At 44.6% G+C, this 20,844-nt stretch overlaps 1 protein-coding gene across 7 annotated transcripts in view; it reads left to right on the top strand.

Annotated features, from left to right (window-relative positions):
• The window catches only part of ADAMTS9 (ADAM metallopeptidase with thrombospondin type 1 motif 9), an 82,580-nt gene that overhangs the window by 54,167 nt on the left and 7,569 nt on the right, over positions 1-20,844 (top strand). For 4 of the 7 annotated variants that reach the window (XM_017826896.1, XM_017826895.1, XM_017826899.1 and 1 more), the window contains 8 exons: positions 5,718-5,885; positions 9,992-10,165; positions 16,129-16,302; positions 17,796-17,990; positions 19,426-19,558; positions 19,804-19,898; positions 20,053-20,147; positions 20,243-20,376. In XM_017826896.1, coding sequence (XP_017682385.1) covers positions 5,718-5,885; positions 9,992-10,165; positions 16,129-16,302; positions 17,796-17,990; positions 19,426-19,558; positions 19,804-19,898; positions 20,053-20,147; positions 20,243-20,376 — 1,168 coding nt within the window. Of the gene's footprint in view, positions 1-5,717; positions 5,886-9,991; positions 10,166-16,128; positions 16,303-17,795; positions 17,991-19,425; positions 19,559-19,803; positions 19,899-20,052; positions 20,148-20,224; positions 20,377-20,844 lie in introns of those variants that run through there. The other 3 variants (XR_001876736.1, XM_017826898.1, XM_017826897.1) reach the window with 3 other exon arrangements.

The following is a 20,844-nucleotide window of genomic DNA, read 5'->3' as shown; positions in this document are numbered from 1 at the left end:
CAGGGCAGGCCAGCATGGATGTTCTCTCTCGCCCGTGCCCGGGGCAAGGAGTGATCCTCGGGGACAGTGGGGCAAACCCTGCTCTTGTGCACACCAAGGGCTGTAATGCAGCTCCTCAAGACATTTCCACAGGGGTTCTGGACAATGCTTACAAACATACTCTGACTACACCTTCTAAAATCCCTAATGTTCATGTCTTTTTTTTTTTTTAATTGTCCCATTTCCCTGGAGAGTCAGCACGGATTAAACATTCCCAAAGCCTCCTTCAAACTGCAGTGCGGTGCTTTAGTGTGTTTTGCTCAGCTCTCTGGTCCATTTGCCCTCCTTTGAATGTAGAGACCCCCCCCTTCCCTTTTAAATATACAAAAATCACATGTATTTTCTGGCCACATACCAGCTAAAATCACCATGACCATACGCTCTTGGGTGTGTTGAGGTGTGGCTCTGTAGTTTGTCAGGAAAGGAAAGCCAAGTTGGGTGACTCCTGCCCTGCACACATGTTGCTACCCCACAGACACAGAGTTCTCACCGTGCTGATGCAGCCAGGCGTGAGACCACGCTAAAACAGAGCAGTGGAAGGAACAGGACTTCAAAGTAGCGATAAATATTTCCTAAGTACCAAGTGTTGCACCCTTGCTTTCAGCTTGTTGCTTCTCTCACTGAAGCCAAGGGAGTTACCTGCTAAAATTCATTGCTGTTGTGAAGCTAATTTGGTTTGGGTGCCACAATACCTCTGTTGCTAGATAGGTTCAGGCATATTAAGACTTCTAGTAAAGGTTCAGCTGGTGAGGAAGGGTTCAGGCTTTCCTTGGTGGTGTGTCTGCTGATGTCCTTTGTGCTCAAGAGACTTCAGAAGTACTGAAGTCACAGGGCAGTGGTTTCAGCATCTGACAGGAGCAGTGTAAGTTGTAGTAAGAGCTGACATAAACTAATATGGTGCTGAAAGGTAACTATGAGGGTGCATAGTTGGGCTCTGCTCATAGTTGGAGAAGTTTGCTGACATCCAGGAGCACAGCCCTCATGGAAAGGGGGTGTAAAGCACGTAGAGTGCTGTTGCTTTTCTGCTTTATCTCATCCAGCACATGTTTTGTCTCAGACTGTTGGAAAGGATGAACCATGGCTTACTTATGAGTGTTTACTTTCCATATAATACTTAATGTGGGGAAATCTAAATCTACAAGGGTTGATTTTAATTTCCTCCAAAAAGTTGCTCCTGGCAGAATCTGATAAAACCATTTTTGGTCTTAATTCTTCCCAGCCCCCAGCCCTGCTGTTGGTGAGCTATCGGAGCATACCTATCTTTGGGAATTCATTTGGTGATCACCACAGCTTGCATTTATTATCTCAAATACCTCCCAAATCGTCGGCTGATGCGAGGTGGGCCTGAAAAGTGGTCTGACAGCATTTTCTGAAACTTTTTACTTCTGGGGGAGTGTTCCCAGGTTCTTGCTGGGGATATGCCTTTCTGCCCTGTGTTGATCTTCCCTTGAATGCACAGCTTACAAGAAGCAGAGTCATTCCATTTCTTCTTGGTTGCTCTGTGCTGCCTCTTTCTTCTCACCAAGATTTGCTCATTAGTGCCCAGGGCTGTGGAGTCCTTTTGGTGCTGGACTGACCTCGTTCCCAGCCCTCAGCCTGGCAGCAGCACAGCCATAGCATGGGTTCCCAGTGCAGAAGAGCAGGTCATGGTCTCTGGCAAGAGGCTCAGAAACTGGCCCCAACCAGCCTGAAATTCTGTACAAATTTTTAAGAGCTTTTGGGCTATATACTCTGGTTTTTTTCCTGCTACAACCCTGGTGAATCAAATAGCAGCCTTTCTATTTTAGAGAGGTCTTAATGAACAAGATGTACCCTCATCTTCCAAACGATCAGAGTAGGAAATGCAGCAAGGGTTGTTTTAAAGCAATTTGCACGTACTTGGTAAAACAGAATAAGCGTCGTCGTTCCTGAACTCTGAAACAGAAAACAAATTTTTTGTGGAAACAAAAACACAAGCTTTTCTGTGTGCTGGAGCAGAGCAAGGCATTGCAGAAGACATTTAGCATCGTGTTCTGACCTTTATGGAAACAGTTGATATGGAAATATTTTTGTCATATTTATTTAAACTATTTTCTTTCATTTATTTAAACTAGGCAGTATACTTATTTGAAAAACTCAGCAGCATGCCAGTCTCTAGTTCTTGGCGTGTTAACAACACTAACCGTGCAATAAATATAAACCCCTCAAATCTGTGCTGAATGCTTTGATCCTAATGCTCTTAGGGAAGTCCTTTTGGTTTTGTTCTCTGCAGAAAGTACCAGGTGTGACTGTGGTGGGTTTAGGAGATAATAAAGATAATAACCAGAGGAAGGTCTGGTAGAGTTTTAGTGTGATGGCTATAGTTGATTTTTTGAAATAGTATTTCCCTATTACTTTATGTGCCACAAACATTTTGGTGGATTTTTAATAGAAACACCACAATGTGTTGTTTTCACACCCTCCTCCATGCCTGGCTCCCTCCCAGGTTCTCCCAGGGGTGCTGTTTGCTGTTGTGCCTCAGTCACGGGCTGCAAACAGCCTTTCAGAGCAACGTTTTCCCACACGAGTGGAGGAAGAGGTGGGTGACCACGGGTATACCCAAGTGCACATGATCCTTGACTCTAGGAAGCTGCTTAGTAAAAAAAAAAAATCAGTACAGTACCTGGCTACACCTTCAGAGCTGCATCAGAGGTGCTTAAAGCCAGTAGAAGTTTTTCTGTTGTCTGCAAAGAGCCTTGGATGAGGCTGGTATTCCACCTGTCTGTCCCCGGCACTTGGAAACATTTTCTATAGGGGGTGAGGGAAAGGAATCAAGAAAAAAAAAAAGAGAAATATGAAGGGAGTGGTTTTGTCTGTTCTAGTCAAATGTTTTAAGGAAAGCATGATCCAAGCTTACCTCACTGTGGCACTGCTATTGATGGGTACCTTAAGCAGCAGCAGCATTTGCAGCGATGAAGAGTCCTGATAATGAAATGAAAAGTTCCTCCAGGGTCTCAAATAGATGAGACTGATGGTGGTAGCTAGGTGTAGCACTTCTCTGACTCATATGGCACTGAGATGAAGCCCACTATTAAATTATTCTTCGCATGTGGCTCACATATGCTTCATATCTACATACCAGATAAAAGCTGAAAATACCTGAGACGAATTAGATGGCAGTTATGAAGTAGACTCTTTGCAAAGGAATTTTTAGTCTCTGATACTTGTTACATTAGATTATCCAACCTTTCTTTTCTGTCAGTGCAAATGAGATCATAACTCAAATGTGCATGAAAGCAAACGGGTGGTTTAGATCTGAAAATGCACAGCTGCCTAACTTTGATTTATATTAAAGGCAGACATAGAAATGATTAATTCCAGCATCTTGGGAATTACATTTAAGTATTAACAAAATTAGGCAAATTATGCCTCAACCTCTGAGTGCACCAAGGTGTTCATGCAGACTTGTTGTTTGATCATGGGATCACAAGATAAATGTCAGAATCAGGCTCTACGCCACAGTTAAACATTTTGTAGATGGGGAATAATAATTTTGGAAATGACTAGCACCATATTATTTGTGATATCAAATATTTATCAACCAGCTTCAGATCCCCAGAGATGTGCTTGCATTGTTGCACAATCTGGTTAGTCTTCCTTTAGGATAAGTAGCGGATCCAATGTATTCTTTAACCTTAGGAATGCTCTGGGCTGTACCAGGTCAGGATGTGGGGCAAGACAGAATCCTGATGAAGGCTGTAAATTTACTCTTTAGCATTGGTTGTCACAGTAAAGTGGCATCAACCTGCAAGGAGAGCACTAACAGAGGAGCACTTGAATTTTTTCCTAAGTGTCAGTGTTGGTGTTTAGACCAAAGACAGTAAATGGATGAAAGTATTAGAAGTTTACAACTGGGTTTGGTAAGATTTGACATTTCCTTCTTACTGACATTCATTGCCTGGGAAGAGAATGAAAAAATGAACTTCAGATGAAATTTAAAGGCTTATAAAAATTTAGCTCATTAGCTCAGTCTTTTTTTCTGTTGATACTAAAATAAAAAAAGGGAAGTTTATGGATATGGGTAACTCGTGGAAGTTTTATTTTATTACAAGGGACAGCATTTCCTCTGTTTCTCAGTGCAAGATTGAATGTTGCTCGTTGGATTTTTTTGGCCTATCCTGAAATTGGATCTGGGCTCAGGAGAACTCAGAGTCAGCCATCCCTGCCTCTCAGAGGAGCACCGTTAATGGCTCTTAAACCCTGCTGATCACAAGGGACCTCACCCATCTTTCCTTGATCTGTAACGCTCTGGCAGCAGGAAAACAACCTTTTTCAGGGCGTCATTTGTACAAGCTTTTAAGCAGAAATGTCTGATTTTAGGAGTTATATCCATTTCTCTCCACGCTGGTCTGACCTTTTCCATTTAGGAGCAAGTTACTGCTCTTACTGGTTCTTTGTGGGCTGAATGAGTTGTAAGTAGGGCTGTAATATAAAATATTCACAGGTGTCATTGTATATGCCAATTTCTATTCTAGTGGATCTTCCAGAGCTGCTACATATATAAATTTTTTAGGTTTCAAATGCATTCATAGGCTGGGAAGAGCTTGAGCTGTAATATATTTCTTGGGAAATATGCTGATGGAGTGGTTCCAAAATGAAGGTAGAAACCTCATTTCTGTGTGTTTCCTCCATTTTGAAAAGAAAACAGAACATTTTCTATGGAGAGATGGTTAAAACAGTGTGTTTGCACTCAAGGATTAAACCAGTATGCTTATGACATAGCATGTAATGAAGAAATTGAAGTTGAGTCTCTGGGTGCATCATGCTGAGTAAGAGGCTTGTTCTACACGAAACTGTCATATTAAATTCTTGTCGTGATTCCAGACCCCTTTGATTCCTAAATCTTTTGGAGGAGACTAATCTGAAATCAAAGTGAAGTTGCTTGGGGTTTGCATGCCAGAAGTGGTCACATTTGAAAAAGTTCAGTGAACCTGCAGAGGGAGGTTGAAATTAGTTGCTTCACTACAAAGCTTACAGCTAACATACCTGCTGGTTTGCTTTTTGCTTTGATTCTCCAGGCTCTGCCTTCTTGCCACCTTCCGAGTTGTTTTCAAAATGCATAAATCTTAAGGATGAGCATGTCCTGGTTTCGGTGTATTTAGTGAAAAGTAAAAAAAAGTAGTCTACAGTGGTAAAACAAACACAAGCTTTAGTACCAAGGACATGGAAAGGCTGCCCTTTTCTCTTCTGCCTTGTCTTTTGTGCAGTTATTTCCCTCTGTGAAGGTGCAGTATCACACTTTAGCCTCCTGATTTACCAACATTTGACATCCCTTTGTACCAAGGTAAATGGAAATGGTTCCTTTCAAGTTCTTCTAAGTAGATACTGAGGGCTCCTGCCTTGATCCCTGTAAGATGACTCTGCTCCTTTGAAACCACTGGAGCAATGCCAGGAATCCAGCCTGTTAGCCCTGCTGAATGTCAGCTGCTTTCTCTTGTTTTGATATTGGCATTTTTGGGGGCTCTGACCAAGAATACCATGGAATATTAAGTGTAATTGGTAGCATTTCCAGTGGTTAAATGCTGCCCTTCTGTACCCACCTCAAGGTTTTGTGTAGGCTGCCTGGGACCCGGGAAAGTGCCCTGTATAACCATGGCCCCTGTATGACTGTGTAGACAGCCCTGTGTGAAAGCTGATCTGTTGTTACTTTATATTTACAGTGTTCTGTCTCCTGTGGAAGGGGCCAAAAGCACCGCAGTGTGTACTGTTTGTCAAAGGAAGGGAGACATGTAGAAGAAGAGTATTGCAAACACCTTGCTAAGCCCAACGTGCAAAAGAAATGCAGAGGGGGCAGATGTCCGAAGTGGAAAGCAGGAGATTGGGGACAGGTGAGACACATTGTGTACCCTTTTGCACCCTTTGATATTCTTCCTCCCTCAAATTGGTTAGAACTTGGTCTTCTGATCACTTCTGTCCTCTTGAATTATTAAAGGATAAAAGTTTTTGGCCAGATCCTGGCATAAAATAGTGTAGCTTCATGGACAGCAGTGGAGTAGCACTGATTTGTACCAGCTGAAAACATGGAAACTTGCTTTTGGTGTCTATCTGAAAGTAAATTCCTTATTGTATATTATAAGTTTCTGCTAGAAACATCATTAGTATATAATATGAAAGATAATCTACTATTTATTCATGTTTTTAATATCATTACGTAAATATCACATCTCAAGCAAAATCTTCCTTAGTTTTGAGAAATCTGAAACTCATTTATTATCAGCTTCCTGAGGAAGCTTAAAGAATAATCAGAGCTGTTCATTAAAACTGCTTTTCACTCCCTTTGTTTCTTAACAAACTCATCACTTGATTTTCCTCATTAAAAAGTCAGACAGTGATGTATAGAGCAGAGTCTGCTGGAAATGAGAAAGTGCTTGGAGTTATTAAGCATCTTGCTTGCTGAAAGCATACCTTGAGTCCTTGTTTTCCTGAAAATAATGTCTTTGTCATCACCTTGAATCTGCTGCATCACATTTTTATCTCTGAGCCTTGCTTTTCCCTCTACCTCATTAGTGTGCTAATCAGCGGAATTATTGAAAATCCCAGACTAAATGAACTGTTAACTTGTAAAACATCGTGTTCCCTTGCACTCTGTCTTCCAAATTAAGGTAGAAAACACCAGTTCTTGATATATGCAAGTTCCCTGAAAGACAAACCATTAACATTGCTAACAGACACACATGCAAATGTTAGGGCTGAGACAGCCACGCTATTGTTTAATGTACACTACTAAAAAAGACAATAAACCCATTGAAGATCTTGATTGTTTTCAGACTCTTATTTTTTTTTCTCATGCTTACCTTTGAATTCATAGGATAAGAGTTATTTGTTGTTAAATGCATGAAGTGCTAAGTGTTCATTCAGAATGGAGGTTCAGTTACTGAGGTCTGGGCTCTTTACCTGAGGAATGGCTGGGAGCATCCAGCCTGTGAAATCCACAGTGCTGCTTCCATATTGGAAATTAAGTCAATATTATTGCCGTTATTACCTTCAGGACTGAAACCTTAATTTTATACAGGAGCTGGACTGAAATGAAAGGAAATTAGATAGTCTTGTCGTATCTGATTTGCACCTTATTTAAAGTGACTGCTCCTGAAAGCAGTTTTTTACAGCTAATAATTGTAAACATAATAACGTGATGATCTGTCGATTGCATTAAAATACACTAATATTAATTGATAAAAGTGTTCTAAAATTCCCAGCATTCCACTGCATGATGGTAGTTAATTTATGCAAGTGGAGAAAGAAACTCAAGTTAATAGGAGAAGGTGATTTATGGCCTGAGGTAATCTCTCATGACTTGGCAATTAAGGAATATTTGTATGGTAATGATAAGGCTAAGAATAGGCATTTCCAGGAGTAGCTCCTCGGCCCAGTCCCTGATGCTGGATGTGCTCAGCCAGCCAGGATCTTGCTTGGGGAAAAAATGAAGGGATAAAATACTTATTTTACAATATCAGACTGGGCTTTTTAAAGCCACATGAAATGCTGTGACACGGATCTCTGAGCCTCACTGGTGCTGGCAGCGTTTCTTTGTCTGTGACAGATGAAGAGTAGGGGCTGTCAGAGGTTTGGAGCACTGGCTGTGGGTCCCTGGCTATTGCAGGGCTTTGCCAAAGATTTAATGCTTTAGTCCTGAGCTGGATTTAGGCGCTGAATTTCTCATTAAGACCATGAAACCGACAGGGGTTTGGCGCTCTGAATATCCACGAAATCAGGGTATAAATGGGCAAAGAAACTCTTTGTCACCTTCCCTGTCACCAGTGCCACTGTTGCAAATAGGAGCCATGATCACTTTGCACTCAGATACTATCAAAAAATATAAAGCTTTCTGAAGGTCTAATTGCCTCAGAAAGATAATCCCAAAGCTGAGCTGCTGTGAGCTGGCTGCCTTTTCTCCTTGGTAAGTCAGCAAAGTCTGCATGAGAACTAAGCCAAGGTTTTCCCATAAAAATGCATCTTTGCGTTGCCATATATGCACAGGACTTGTTGCATTATACCTTTAGGGTCTTTTTTTCTTTTCCTTTTGGGAAAAGGAATTATTCAGAAAATCAGGATTAAAAAATACAGGAAGGGTTAAAAATTAATCCCAGTCGGACACTGGCTATGCTGATGCTCCGCTCCCGGATTTTTTTCTCTTTGGATGTTTTATATTCAGTGGGTGGTAAATTCTTTTCTAGATTGTTATGAACTCACCTCCCTGCAGCAAAGCATTTTTAATATACCTGTAATAATCAGAAGGGAAGGAAAAAGGCTTTTTCTCCAAGTTTTAAATGTGCCTGTGTCTGCACTGAAATGTCAGATTTAATGTGTTTGCTTCTCCTAAGTGATATCAATTATGGCCATTTACCTTTCACTTAGCAAAAATACCAATATTTATTCTGCTCTCTGGTATTTACGTATTTCAGTTACAGGCTGAAATTCAGCCTTGTTTAAAAACACGGATAGAACATCAGGTAATGATTCTGGCACAGCACAGGGACCACCCTCCCTCTCTCCAAAGCCGGGTGTCACACACAGCACAGGCCACAGTAAAAGAGCCACAGTGTCACTTGTGCTCCTCTATACTAACATACCCGGGCATGTGCTTTTTAGGTTGATGATAAATGCAAACCAAAAGGCATTTTAGAGCATGGTAGGCACCCTGGTGTATACGTTTCTCCAAGTTTGTGGCCATTATTCAGTTTAGTGTCCCCTATGGAGTGCATAGGACAAACAGCACTGTTAATCCCAGCGCAGCATATGGGAAGCGTTTGCATCACCAGTGACAGAAATCCCTGTCACTGCTGCTTTCAAAAAGCTACACAAGGATACTCCCACTCTCTTAGAAATATCGGAAGCGAGAGTAATAGTCACACTCAGCTTTTCTTTGGTCCTCTTGGCTTTATGGGGCATTAGGATAGTAAAGCAAACAGCATTATGGAGGAACACTCCGCAGAAGAGGGAATTGCTTCCCCATTAGGCACCGATTAATTCCCTGCCTTGAGAAGGCTCGGTTTTATTGGTATTGGAATAACAGGCTGTGAACTTGTTTTCTTAGTTCCTGATATATTAATAAGGTTGCTTATATTAGCTTTTAATTCAGCTGTGTTTTAAATATGTACCTTTGATTTTTATATGCTTTCTTCTATAAATGCAAATTCTCTTTATTTCAAATCTACACAGTATACTGCTCTAGCCAGAAAGAATCTATATCAGAGGGATGTTAAGTTCTGCTAAACATATTAGTGAGCAGTCACAACACTAAGAAATGTTGCGTGAAAGAAAAAATAAGCTGTTAAAAGCACTGTAGTATAGATAATAATTTGAGGATGTCTGAGAATGAGGGCAATTCAGGCATTTCTTGCTGTGCCTGGAAGTTCAGAGTTGAGGAAAACTCCACAGTGTAATGGTGGAAATATGAAATGCAGTTAATTTCAAAAAGACATTTATTTTCACAAACTAACATTATTCCCTGCCTTGTGTGCATGTGCATGTTTAGATGCTTGCTGAAAGAAATCCCAGCTGTATCACACCTTCCCCCCTCTACTGCTACAGACTTTCTTCTATACAATCCAAATTTGCTTTCCATTAAAGTCCACTCTGTTTGTGGCATTTGATGTATTTTGAACTATTACTTTTTTGAGTGAGCGCCTGAGCTGCCTCTGGCGTGTCGTGATGGTTTAGCAGTGCCGCTGTCTCCAGAGGATTTTGCAATAAAAATCCTGGCCGGGGAAGTCCTGACCCCAGTGAAGCCAGCGGCAAAAAATTCCCGCTGGCTTCAGCGGAGCAGGGATTTCAGCCTGTCTGCAATAATTTCCCCTTTGTGCAAATGAAAAGCCTCACCTGGAAGTTTCACAGAGCATCGCTGCTGTCGAGCCCAGAGCAGAGGGTGAACCCCACGAACTTACCATGACGGGTGTGATGGGCACCGACACTCACCTTCTGTCCTTTCCTCCAGTGCTCCGTGTCCTGTGGCCGGGGTGTCCAGCGCCGCACCGTGCACTGCCACAGCGGCGCCCCGAAGGCAGCCGAGGATGCCGAGTGTGACCCGGCCAGCCGTCCCCCTCCGCAGCGGGACTGTCACCTCCCCGAGTGCCCCACGCACCGCTGGGCAGCCGGCGAATGGCAGCCGGTAAGCGGGGACCCCCCTTCACCCATCCCCGGGGTCACGGCACTTGTGCTCTCAAGCGCGGGATGATGCTGGAGACGGGGTGGAGGAGGCCGGGGATTGCTGCTGGAGGGTCGGGGTGTTGGGGGGTGCAAGCAGGGCTTGCCAAAACAGAAAAAGAGCAGAGGGAATGCTCATGCGTGCTGGCTGGAAGGGGGAGAGGAGAAATACCTCAGTAGGGTTAATTTATTGCTTCGTGCTGCCCTGTGTTTGGCTGGGACCTATGCAAATATTGAGCAGGTTTTGGGTAGGGCGGATTTGGGTCTGTTCCCGGAGGCAGAGCCCTGCCGTGCTGCTGCAGCTTGAGTTTTGTGCTTGTGGGTTTGAAGGAATCAGGGAACAGTGGTGATTCCCATTTTCCTGCACCATCACCCCATCTTCTTTTGATGTCCCTCTCCTTTCACTGAGCTCCCAGTCCATGCTCTTTCCTCAAGCCATGAGCAGTGCCAAGATGGGGTCTCCCAAGGGACACGGTGCTTTTCTGAGTGACTAGGATCAGTCCCCAGCAAAAACAACCCTTTAGGCTGGATCAGGAGATAAAGCTGCTGCTCCAGTGGTTCAGGGAGTGACTACAACTCCCCTGCAGTGTGGGCAATGGGGGGGCCCAAGGTTGAGGGGTGGTAGAAGAATGAGGGGACTCTGAGCAGGAGGAGCCTTCCCATGCGCTGCCAAGAGGGTGCCATGTCAGCCTTCAAGTGCACAACAGGTTTTGGCTGAGAGAGTTCAGACCGGGTACCAAAATTATTCTTTGCATTCTGCTTTTGTTCCATTTTTAGCCAAACCTGGGTAAGAGTCCTGCCCCAGTTCTCTTCCATCCCTGTCCCACTGTCCCAGGCTCTTCCCTGCGGTGCAGAGTCTGCCAGCCTTGGAAATGGGAAAGGCAGCTCTGGGGAGCTGACTCCTGTGTCACACAGGAGGGGCCACCACTACTATGGAGAGGGTGTCCTCATCACAAAGGGAGAAAGGGATTGCCCATCATGGGCCCTCCAGGATGCAGGGGGTGGAGGGGCCAGAAGACACCCTCACCCAGGTGCGTCAGCCTCTCTGCAAACTATTGCTGGCTCCAGTGGCAGAGCAGCCCGAGCTCAACCCTTCACCCTTGGAACAGCAAAGGTCTCACTGACTTTGGAGGCGGATGATCAGAGCCTGATCCTGGCCACCTGGAATCCTGCAGTGCACAACTTCAGGGAGCAGGAAAAATATTAATCAAACAGGGACCCAGCGTTCCTTGGCAGTCGGGGGCTTTTATAGTGCTCCTGCATGGCCCAGAGAGGTCTTGAAGGGGGATAAAATTGGTCCAGGTCCCTTTGCTGTCGAGACAGTGTAAAGAGGCCATGGTGTGAAGGAAAGCAGGGCCTCCTGCTCTGGTAACAAAAGATGGAGAGGAGCCACCAGCTTCCTGCTCAGAGCTTTGGTGTTTGCAGACACTTCCAGAGCCTTTATGGTGTCAATAAAAAGAAGAAAGAAAGAAAAAAAAAAAAAGAAAAAAGGCAAGACTTTAGAAAAAGCAAATTTGATGAGAGAAAAAGCAGCTCACACATGCAGAGGCTGTGCAACTTTTCCTCTACAGCAAAAAAAAATTCCAGGTTAAGGCAGTGTTTGCTTTCCTCTCATCTCTCCTTCCCCACAGGCTTCAAGTTTAGCTTCATTTCCCCAGTCTCGGTAGTGCTGGGAAGCTGGGTTTATAATCCTGTGTAACCTGGCCACAAGTACAGGAGGCCAGAGGAACTGTGCCCTTTCCCAGCTGCCGGGGAGCCAAGGTGAGATGGGAAGCAGCAGGAGGCAAAGCCGAGCTGGCCATGCAGTGGTACCTGATGGAAACATCCCAGCCTGAAAAAGAAATGTAGGAATGGCTGAGGGAGCTCCAGCAAATTCCTTGCAATGAACTTTTGGATTTACAGAGCCCATTAATTTCTTCAGCTAATAAATTTACAGTCAGCAAAGTAGGTCACCAAACAGCATGCAGTGCTAGTCCTTACCTAGTGGTGCAATTAGTCCCGAAAAGCTAGAGCTCCTGCCCCATCCTTTCATAGAATCATAGAATCATTAAGGTTTGAAAAGACCTCCAAGATCATCAAGTCCAACTTTCAACCAAATTTTGCCCTCTCTCCCTTATTTTTGCAACTTTTCAAACCAGTGGTGAGAGGCCTCTGTCTGCTTCCACCCTACCAAGCCCTTGGTGAGAGGTGAATGCTGATGTTTTCCTAAGTTTTCCAGGGCTCCCCCAGTTGCACTGGGGAAATTTTTAACATATTATAGAGATACTTTTTTTCCCCAGAAGAGCTTTATTAGGGGGATGGGCTGAAAGTTTCCTCACCCATAGGTAACCATTAATAGGAGAATACCAGAGATGCCCAACGTGAGCTCGCCCCTTTGGCTGACTCCAGGCAGTTCTTCTTTCAAGCTCTTCTTATTTTGTTCTGATGTACCCAGTGAAAAAAAGAAATAGCCCCTTCTTCCCAGCCTTTAAGTACTGTCTGTGTGTTATTTACAGTGAGGAGGCACAGATTGCATTAGTATTCTCTGAGCAGGGAGCAGCAATGAAATCCCTAATTGACATGAAAGCCAGGATGTAAAATAACATCCCAGCGCTGTCTTGTTCTTGATTTCTTATCTTTAAAGGCAGTCTGTCAAGAGGTTTGGGGGTTTTTTTATTGTTCTTTTTTGTTGTTGTTTAGAAAGAAGTTGGTCTTGCCAATGTGAAGGAATAGGGAACTTATTGGAAAACCTTTACTGCTCTGTTGGTATATCACCATTAATTACCTGTTCTCAGTGCCCACACCGGGGAGAAGAAAGTCAATAGAAAGAGCCTTGCTGATGTCAAAGTGAAACTCAGACCAGAGTCATGAAGGAAAAGAGAAAATTGGGAGAGAGAAGGGTTTTTTCTTTAATATGAGCGTCTGTGGAAGGACAATGCATGGTTCTCGAAGCTGCAATGCAATTCTTGAATCTTTGACATCTGCCATTTGGGGTGAAATTATGACATCCTTGCCTGATTTGAATTGCAGAGTTACCCAAGGCATGTTCCAAGTGTTCGTGGCATGAGGAGTTCATTTCTTCTCTGTGTCAGATGGTGATTTTAAAAAAAAAAAGAAGAAAACAATGAATGCTTTTGCAAAGCAATGCCTTTGGGGTTATTTTAATTATTGTTATTACTCTTCTAAAACAGTTGCAGAAGTGCTTGAAATGGTCCTTAATTTGAACTGCCAGGAAAATAGTCCTGAATTTGGGAAATGAGACGCAAGAGACAAATATTGTCAAATGCCTGACCTGTTTTTCAGCTTTTGCTATCAATAGCTGTTATACCCTGGCCCCACTGTTTTTATGTGAGATTTAAATCAGTCTTGAACATGAGATTTCATACAAAATCTATCACTGTATTGAAAGGAATAATAGCCTTTCCATGCTATCTGGATTGTCCGCTTTCTACATGAATAATGTTTTATAACCTTGGGGGGGCTGATTGGAACCTCTGCAGTGTTTCTCTTTGATTTAGTTTATGACAGCCTCACTGTCTTTGAGCCACATTTAATAGGGATTATTTTAGTTGCCGGTTACCCCTAAAAAATACAAATAATCAAACTTTAATTTACTGATTATGACAAAATGCACAGAGCTGGCTCAGGTTTATTTGGCCATACAGCTGTTATTTGCAGAGAAACCCAAAGCAGGCTGGCATGTGCTTGAGAGTGTCAATCTCCCATCAGCAAGTAATGACTTTAAAGGAGGAGAGGATGGGCTTTTGGTGTGCTGTAAACAAGGATGGGCTTTTGATGTGATAGCTCTTCACCAAATGTGTTGATGGCATAGAGATTGTTCACTCTCTTAAAATTAAGCCTGAGCAAATGAACTTTGCAAATTTAGGCTTAAATATACCTTAAGGGGAGGAGACAAAATCAGCCTTTCTTCCCACTCCTTGCAAGGTGCCTCCTGTGGCCAAGGCTGGAACCATTCACCCCGTGCTGGTGACCCCTTACTAGGCTGGCAAATGCAAACCAAAGACAAGGGGAGCTTTGGGCATCCCATGGCCCCACTCCCACTGTGCTAGAGAGTCCCTCATTAGGGGGGAGCAGGAAGGTCGGGGTTCAGGCTGCCCCAAAAGGTGCCTGCTGCTCAGGGAAGCTGCACCTTCCAGATGGAGCACGAGTGATGCCACATGCACATGCAATGACCCCCTTTCAGTTTTTACTTATGTAATAGGGAGATAATCAGAGATGGGCAGATATAGCACAGTTTGTTTGCTTTCTGGGGAAATCACACTCCAGCAAATTCCTCCACCCCCTGTAGGATCGCCGTGTTTCAGCAAAGACCTAAAAGGAGCTTCCACTCCAAGGACTCAAAGCAAGAGAGTAAATAAGGTTGAAAGCACACAGAGCCCTTGGGGTCTTTTGGCAGACTGTGGATTTTGCAATGTTGACTGTTGCCTAAGAGCTCCTAAGTTATTCTTTTGGAATAAATGCTGCTTTGTGGGCCTCCCTTTCCTTCCCCATCACTCTCCACTTTGCCCCAGTACTAAGTATTTACACCCAACATGACATTGCACTCACTGCGACTCTCCTGGTTTGCTGCTCCTGCCATGGACTGATCTGATTTTTCAGAGTTCTCACATAATTTACAATCTTGGTTCTGACAGCTAATTACAGAAACAGGGCCCTGACAGTGCCTGCATTTTGCAATTAGCTGAACCCACTAAGATCTCGCTAATTGTGGGCCAGCCAGGGGAGCAGGAGCTGCTTCAGGGAGGCTGGAAATTATGTTTGGAGGGTGAGACCCTAAATAGATTAAACTGGCACAGTCCTCCAAGCCTAGTTGACTTCAAACAGGGCTTCTGTACAAATAGGGATGGTCTGATTGAATGTTTTATCCTTTTCCTTGGGGGAAGACATTTCCTACATGTTGTATAAAATGATTATTTTCATGCATTTTTCTCCTTGTTAATCCAGTTAGTTGAAAGTGTTAGAAGTCCATTACAGGCAATAACTTTAATATAAAGGGTTTTATCCAGACAGCTGCTCCTACGCTGATTTATTTTGTTTTATGTGTATTTTTTCTAAGATGCTCTCCAAGCACAGCCTCACAGTTGGGCTGGTTTTTCCAAGATGAGAAAGAACTGAGTCCTTAAAGTCTCCAGAAGTCCCTGGGGAGCAGTTGTGCTCAGCTGGCATGGGTTGCTCTTAATATCAGGCCGGGCAATGTTTAAAAGAGAATAAACCCACAGGGCTGCCTCCAGTGCAGTGGCTGCAGAGTTGTGTTCAAGGCCAGGCTGGAAGAAGCTCTGAGCAACCTAGTCTAGTGGAAGGTGTCCCTGCCCATGGCAGAGGGTTGGAACTTTAAGGTGTCTTCCAACCCAAAAGATTCCATGATGATTCTATGGGCCCCACTCCATGCCAGGGCAGGGCGTTGCTGCTCGCCTGCTGATGGGGACTGGGGAAGGGGGTCCCCCAACAACAGCCACTGCCAAAGGTGTAGCAGTGTGTTTTTTGGAAGGGGGATGGTTGAGTTGTCATACTTCAAACAGTTGTATTTACTAGAGGCTGAAATGATGGGGGTTGGCCCCTTTCTTGTCCCCTTGCCCCATCTCCTGGCCCAGCATGCCCATTCCTGCATCTCTTGGTCCCATCACAGCTGGACCCTATATCTGCCCCTTCCCAATACTTCCTACCTCAGTTTCTTCTCTCTCCCTACATCTTTGATTTGGGTTAGTACCTACAGAAGTCAGGAACAGTTTGTCACTGGATGTTCCCACAGCACCTGGCACAGGAGGGCCCTGGTCGAAAATTTGCCCCCAATGATACCAATGGCAGATGCCAACATGAGGCACAGAGCCACCACTCAGGCAGGCTGCTGGGAGGAGGGATCCCTCCAGATGGCTGTTCATTTTCTGAAGTCTCTCATGGGTTGCATGAGCCGTTGTTTCTTGCACACAGTGCATGAAGACGTGCGGGGAGACGTCCCGGTACCGCAAGGTGGTCTGTGTGGATGAGAACAACAAGCAGCTGCAGGACAGCGGCTACTGCGACACCAGCAAACGCCCCCCCGAAATCGAGAGCTGTGGGCTGCCACCCTGTGAATACATCTGGATCACGGGGGAGTGGTCAGAGGTGAGTCCCCATCCCTGTCTGTGCACAGGGACTGTGCCACTCAGCACTGGGCCGTACTCTCCTTCTCTCAGTGCTGCCCTTGCTGAGGTATTGCAACCCAAATCAACACTGGCAGGGCAGTGTTTCGTGCTTTAATTATTATTTTTGGGACTGTTTCCCTGTGCAATCTCCCTGTTGGAGAGAAAGGAACAAGGCTGTGGGAGATGACCAGGATATTAAAGACTAAAAGCAGCATGCTCAGGGTCCTAGCTAATATCTGGAGGCAATTTCCTTCCAAAGCACATCGTGTTCAGCAGGCACCCTCTTTGGTTTTTTGCTGGTTTATTTCATTCATTCATTTATTTATGTGGTTTTATTGCCATCCCCTCCTGGACGGCTCCAGGACCCCGTGGGCTGTGCAAGGGTCCAGGCGAGCATCAGGGGGGAAGGGCAAGCCTGGATGTGACCATGGGGACACATCCTTCCTCGGTGCTGTCTTTGGCAGGAGCAAGGACCCAGAGTGAGGAAATGCAGGAGATTCACCCTCACAGCTGGGAGAGGGCTCGGCAAGGAAAATAGATGAGTTTTCCTTGCGGCAGGCACCGCATGCAGGAGGACCTGGGCTAATCTCAGCCTGTTTCCTCCTGCAGCCAGTGAAGGATTACTTTCAGTTGGAGGAACAGCAGAGGAAAATGACAAGGCAGCTGCTGACACAGCACTGATTAAAAAGAAAGAACAAGAAAAGGGAAAAAAGAAAACATGCCAGGACCGAGGGGGAGGAGAGACAAACCACCCAAGATAGAGCAGGAGGGGGAAACGTGGTGACATGATAATATCTCAGAGCAGCCTGGTCTCCTGAATGATTTCCTAAGAGAAATATTGAGCTCCCTGTGAGCCTGAAGCCCTGGCTGCCCCTTGCTCAGACACCCTCTACCCACTCCCAGCATCTCTGACCCTCTGGGAGCACTCTGGCCCATGAAAACAGAGAGGTGGGATAGGGCTCTCAGAGCTTGTCTCTCCTCAGCTCCCACTCAGCCTTTTGAGGAAGGCAGAACACTATCTTCTAATTACAAGGAAAAATTTGTCGTTCTTCCAGTTGTGCCAAATACCTGCAATTCAGGGTCAATCTTGACTGTTTTCTATCTCTGTGTATCCCATGGAAAAAAAACAAACAACAAACCAAACCAACTAAATAATAGAGGCATTTCTGAGTTCCCAAGGATCTTCTGCTCCTTTCTTTGCACTTGGGAAGAACTAACATGTCCGCAGGAGCCAGCCTGGCATAGAGAGTCCTGGAGCACCTGTAGATCCATTCCAGAGAGGAACTGGGTGCTCAAAGACAGTGTCAGGCACCAGTAGTAGCCATTCACGATACTCATGACTGGCTTAACTAGATACTAGTGATCCCCTGGAGCAGCTTGCTGTGTTACAAGCTGCCGAGCTGTCTTTTTCTCCCCGTTTTGGGTGGCCTTACTGAAGCATGTGGTGCTCACTGGTGTTTCCTCTGCCCGCAGTGCTCGGTCACATGTGGGAAGGGATACAGGCAGCGCCTCGTGTCCTGCAGTGAGATTTACACCGGGAAGGACCACTATGAGTACGGGTACCAGAACATGGTCAACTGTCCTGGCACTCAGCCACCCAACATCCAGCCCTGCTACCTCGGGGAATGCCCTGTCTCGGCATCCTGGCGCGTCGGCAACTGGGGAAGCGTAAGTTTGGAAAACTTCTTTTTTTAACTGAAAAGATTGGAACAAACTGGTATTTTTTTTACATCAGGGACACAGACTGAAGGTTTGGAGGGGGGATGTTTAAAAGCTGCATAAATAAATGCACTGAACACTCTGGTGGAGCAGCAGCCCCACTGTGTGTAGGACTCCATGCTCCAGACTGAACTCCATCGTATGGGGGAGTCCCAGCAGCTACAAGTAGAGTTGTAATCTCCATGAAAATTTGGATGTAACCAAAATTTGTGGTGGTGCTGATGGTCATGCTGAGTGCTCAGTTGAAGAGGGGGGTCGTTGCAGAAGACAAGGGTTTGAAAGTCTTGTACTGGAAAAATTGATGGATTGCTGACAACTGCAGTTGATCCCACCCGGCCACGTGTATGAACAAGACTTTGGAGCCACCAGTAGGCCAAAACACTGGTTATTTGAGCCTTAAAATTATTTTTTTCTTTTTTTTTTTTCTCCTCCTCCTTCTTGCAAATGCTGGGACAGGAGAGGGGAAAGAATTTGGCCTTTCTGCTAAAGTTATTTGGGTTGAGCCTCTTCTGGGGCCTGAACTACAAGATCAAATTTTAGTTAAGGTGATAACATTCCACTTCTTTGGGCTTCTGACATTCTTTGAAATGTGATGTTTCTCCCATAAACTTGATTTATTAACCCAGCTCAGGCATTTGTAGGAATTTGTCAAACCTTTACAAGGCAACGAGGGTAAAGCCAAGCAATATGTAGTGGAAGTTGTCACAGTAACTGGCAAAGCTGTTTGAAACCAAAGTTCCTCCTGCCCCATAGGAAGCTTCAGATCCTCCCTGTGAGTCAGTGCAGAGGATGAGCTGCTGTTTGGTAGCTCTAGTAACTTGTGCAACTTCAGCCTTAAGATTGCCCTTGATTTGGGCTGTTTGAGGATGACCCAGTATTTGCACAGATTTATCTATTTTTCCAGTGGGTGAGGGGAGAGAAGATTGGGGCTCCATTTTTTTTGTGCAATTTGGGTAGAAAACAACAGCCATGTTTGTTCAGGGGCCCCCGGCAGTGACCCAAGCAATGTCTCACAGCCACCAGGAGAGGATTTATACCATGCAGGCCTTCTGGTGAACATTTCTCTCTTGTATGACTTTCCTAATGTGAAAAATAAACCATTTCACTTGAGCACATGGTTCACTTTAAGCAACTGCCTCATCCAGCAAAGCGTGCAAATGCTAAGCAAAGTATGGTAGTCTTCTTGAAGTAATCAATGATGATGATAATAATGAAGGGATTAATAATCAAACGGACTACTCATTTGATTAAAATTAAACTTGTGTTTGAACACTTTGCAGGATTGGAGTCTTTCTCTTGATACAAGGGGAACATCCTGTCTCTGTTCTTCTGGAACCCAGAAACTGTTGAGATAAACCCCAGATCTCTGTCTTGTGTCCTGCAGTGCTCTGTCACCTGTGGAGTTGGGGTCATGCACCGGTCGGTGCAGTGTTTGACGAACGACGACCAGGTCAGCAGCTTGTGCCATGTGGATCTGAAACCTGAGGAGAGGAGGATATGCCACAATGTCCATGACTGTAAGTCTGCAGATTTGCACCTCCTTTTGCTTTTCTCATGGCTTCAGCATCTTTTCCCGTCAAACTCCTAGAGATCTGCAGTATTTCCAGGCATTGGGAGCCATCCAACTAAGCACTAAGGCACACCAGGGAAACCTCTGAAAAATAAACAAGATGTTTTGATGTTTTGGATGCCTCACAGTGTTCCAAAAGAAATTTTGATGTACAGTTGCTCAGTAACTACAAGTATTTCTGTTTTGTTTCAGGTGAACTACCGAGGAGTTGCGAAGACGTTAAAAATCTCAAAGGTGTCACTGAAGATGGTGAATATTTCCTGCAAGTCAAAGGAAAGACGTTAAAGGTGCATTTCAGCAACAGAATGATAGTTAATGTATTTTCCAAAGGTGCAAGGGGACCCTGGATGTACTCTTCACTTCCACGCTTGGATTTTCTACCTTTGGTTTTCTCAGCGATGCCTTTGCCTTTGTGACAAAATTCTGGCTTCTCTCTCTCAGGTGTATTGCTCTGGGATGCAGACTGACAGCCCAAAGGAGTATGTGACCCTTGTAAATGGAGATGCAGAGAATTTTTCAGAGGTATATGGTTACAGGTAAGAAATCCTGTAATGGTGAGCTTCACAGTGTTTTTTGTTTTCCATGGCAATATTTTCCGGTCATGAGTAGAAAGGGTTTTCTTTTGATTTAGATTGCATAACCCGACCGAGTGTCCGTATAACGGGAGCAGACGAGAAGACTGCCAGTGTAGGAAAGATTACACAGCAGCTGGGTTTTCCACCTTCAGCAAAGTAAGGCTGGACCTGAACACTATGCAAATAATAAGTGAGTAAAAACAGGGCCTTGCCATTAAAAACAAAATGTTTGTTTTACACAAATATAGCTGTAACTACAAGCAAGCAGTAGTGCTCTAGTGAGCAATATTCCTGAGCTTTCCTGTTAAAAGCTGCTTTTAAACTTGGTCACCTGTTTGCTGCTTTACTCTTGGAGACTGCAACTTGAGTACATCATAGATGCTCGTATTATTTCTCTGTAAAACAGGAAAATATTAAGACAATTGCTGGTACATCTGCTCTGCAGAATGAGTATTTGCATGCACCTGGCAGGCCAGTGTATTTTTTGAAGGATTTTATTTCATTTGATCTCCTATTTTCAGACTGGACTCAGACACAAAGCTTAACCAGGGAGGAGCTGCCCCCCCCATTTTGCACAGAGGGATGTCAGGAGATCCCAGTGCAGGGAATTCCACCAGGGTGGGGATGCTGCTCTCTATGGCCAGGGCAGAGGAGGCTC

The sequence above is a fragment of the Lepidothrix coronata genome, unplaced genomic scaffold (assembly GCF_001604755.1).
Source record: "Lepidothrix coronata isolate B3197 unplaced genomic scaffold, Lepidothrix_coronata-1.0 Scaffold131, whole genome shotgun sequence".
NCBI classification, from domain to species: domain Eukaryota; kingdom Metazoa; phylum Chordata; class Aves; order Passeriformes; family Pipridae; genus Lepidothrix; species Lepidothrix coronata.
Note: the sequence above shows the minus strand (reverse complement) of the source record. Positions and strands in the feature narration are given on the sequence as shown.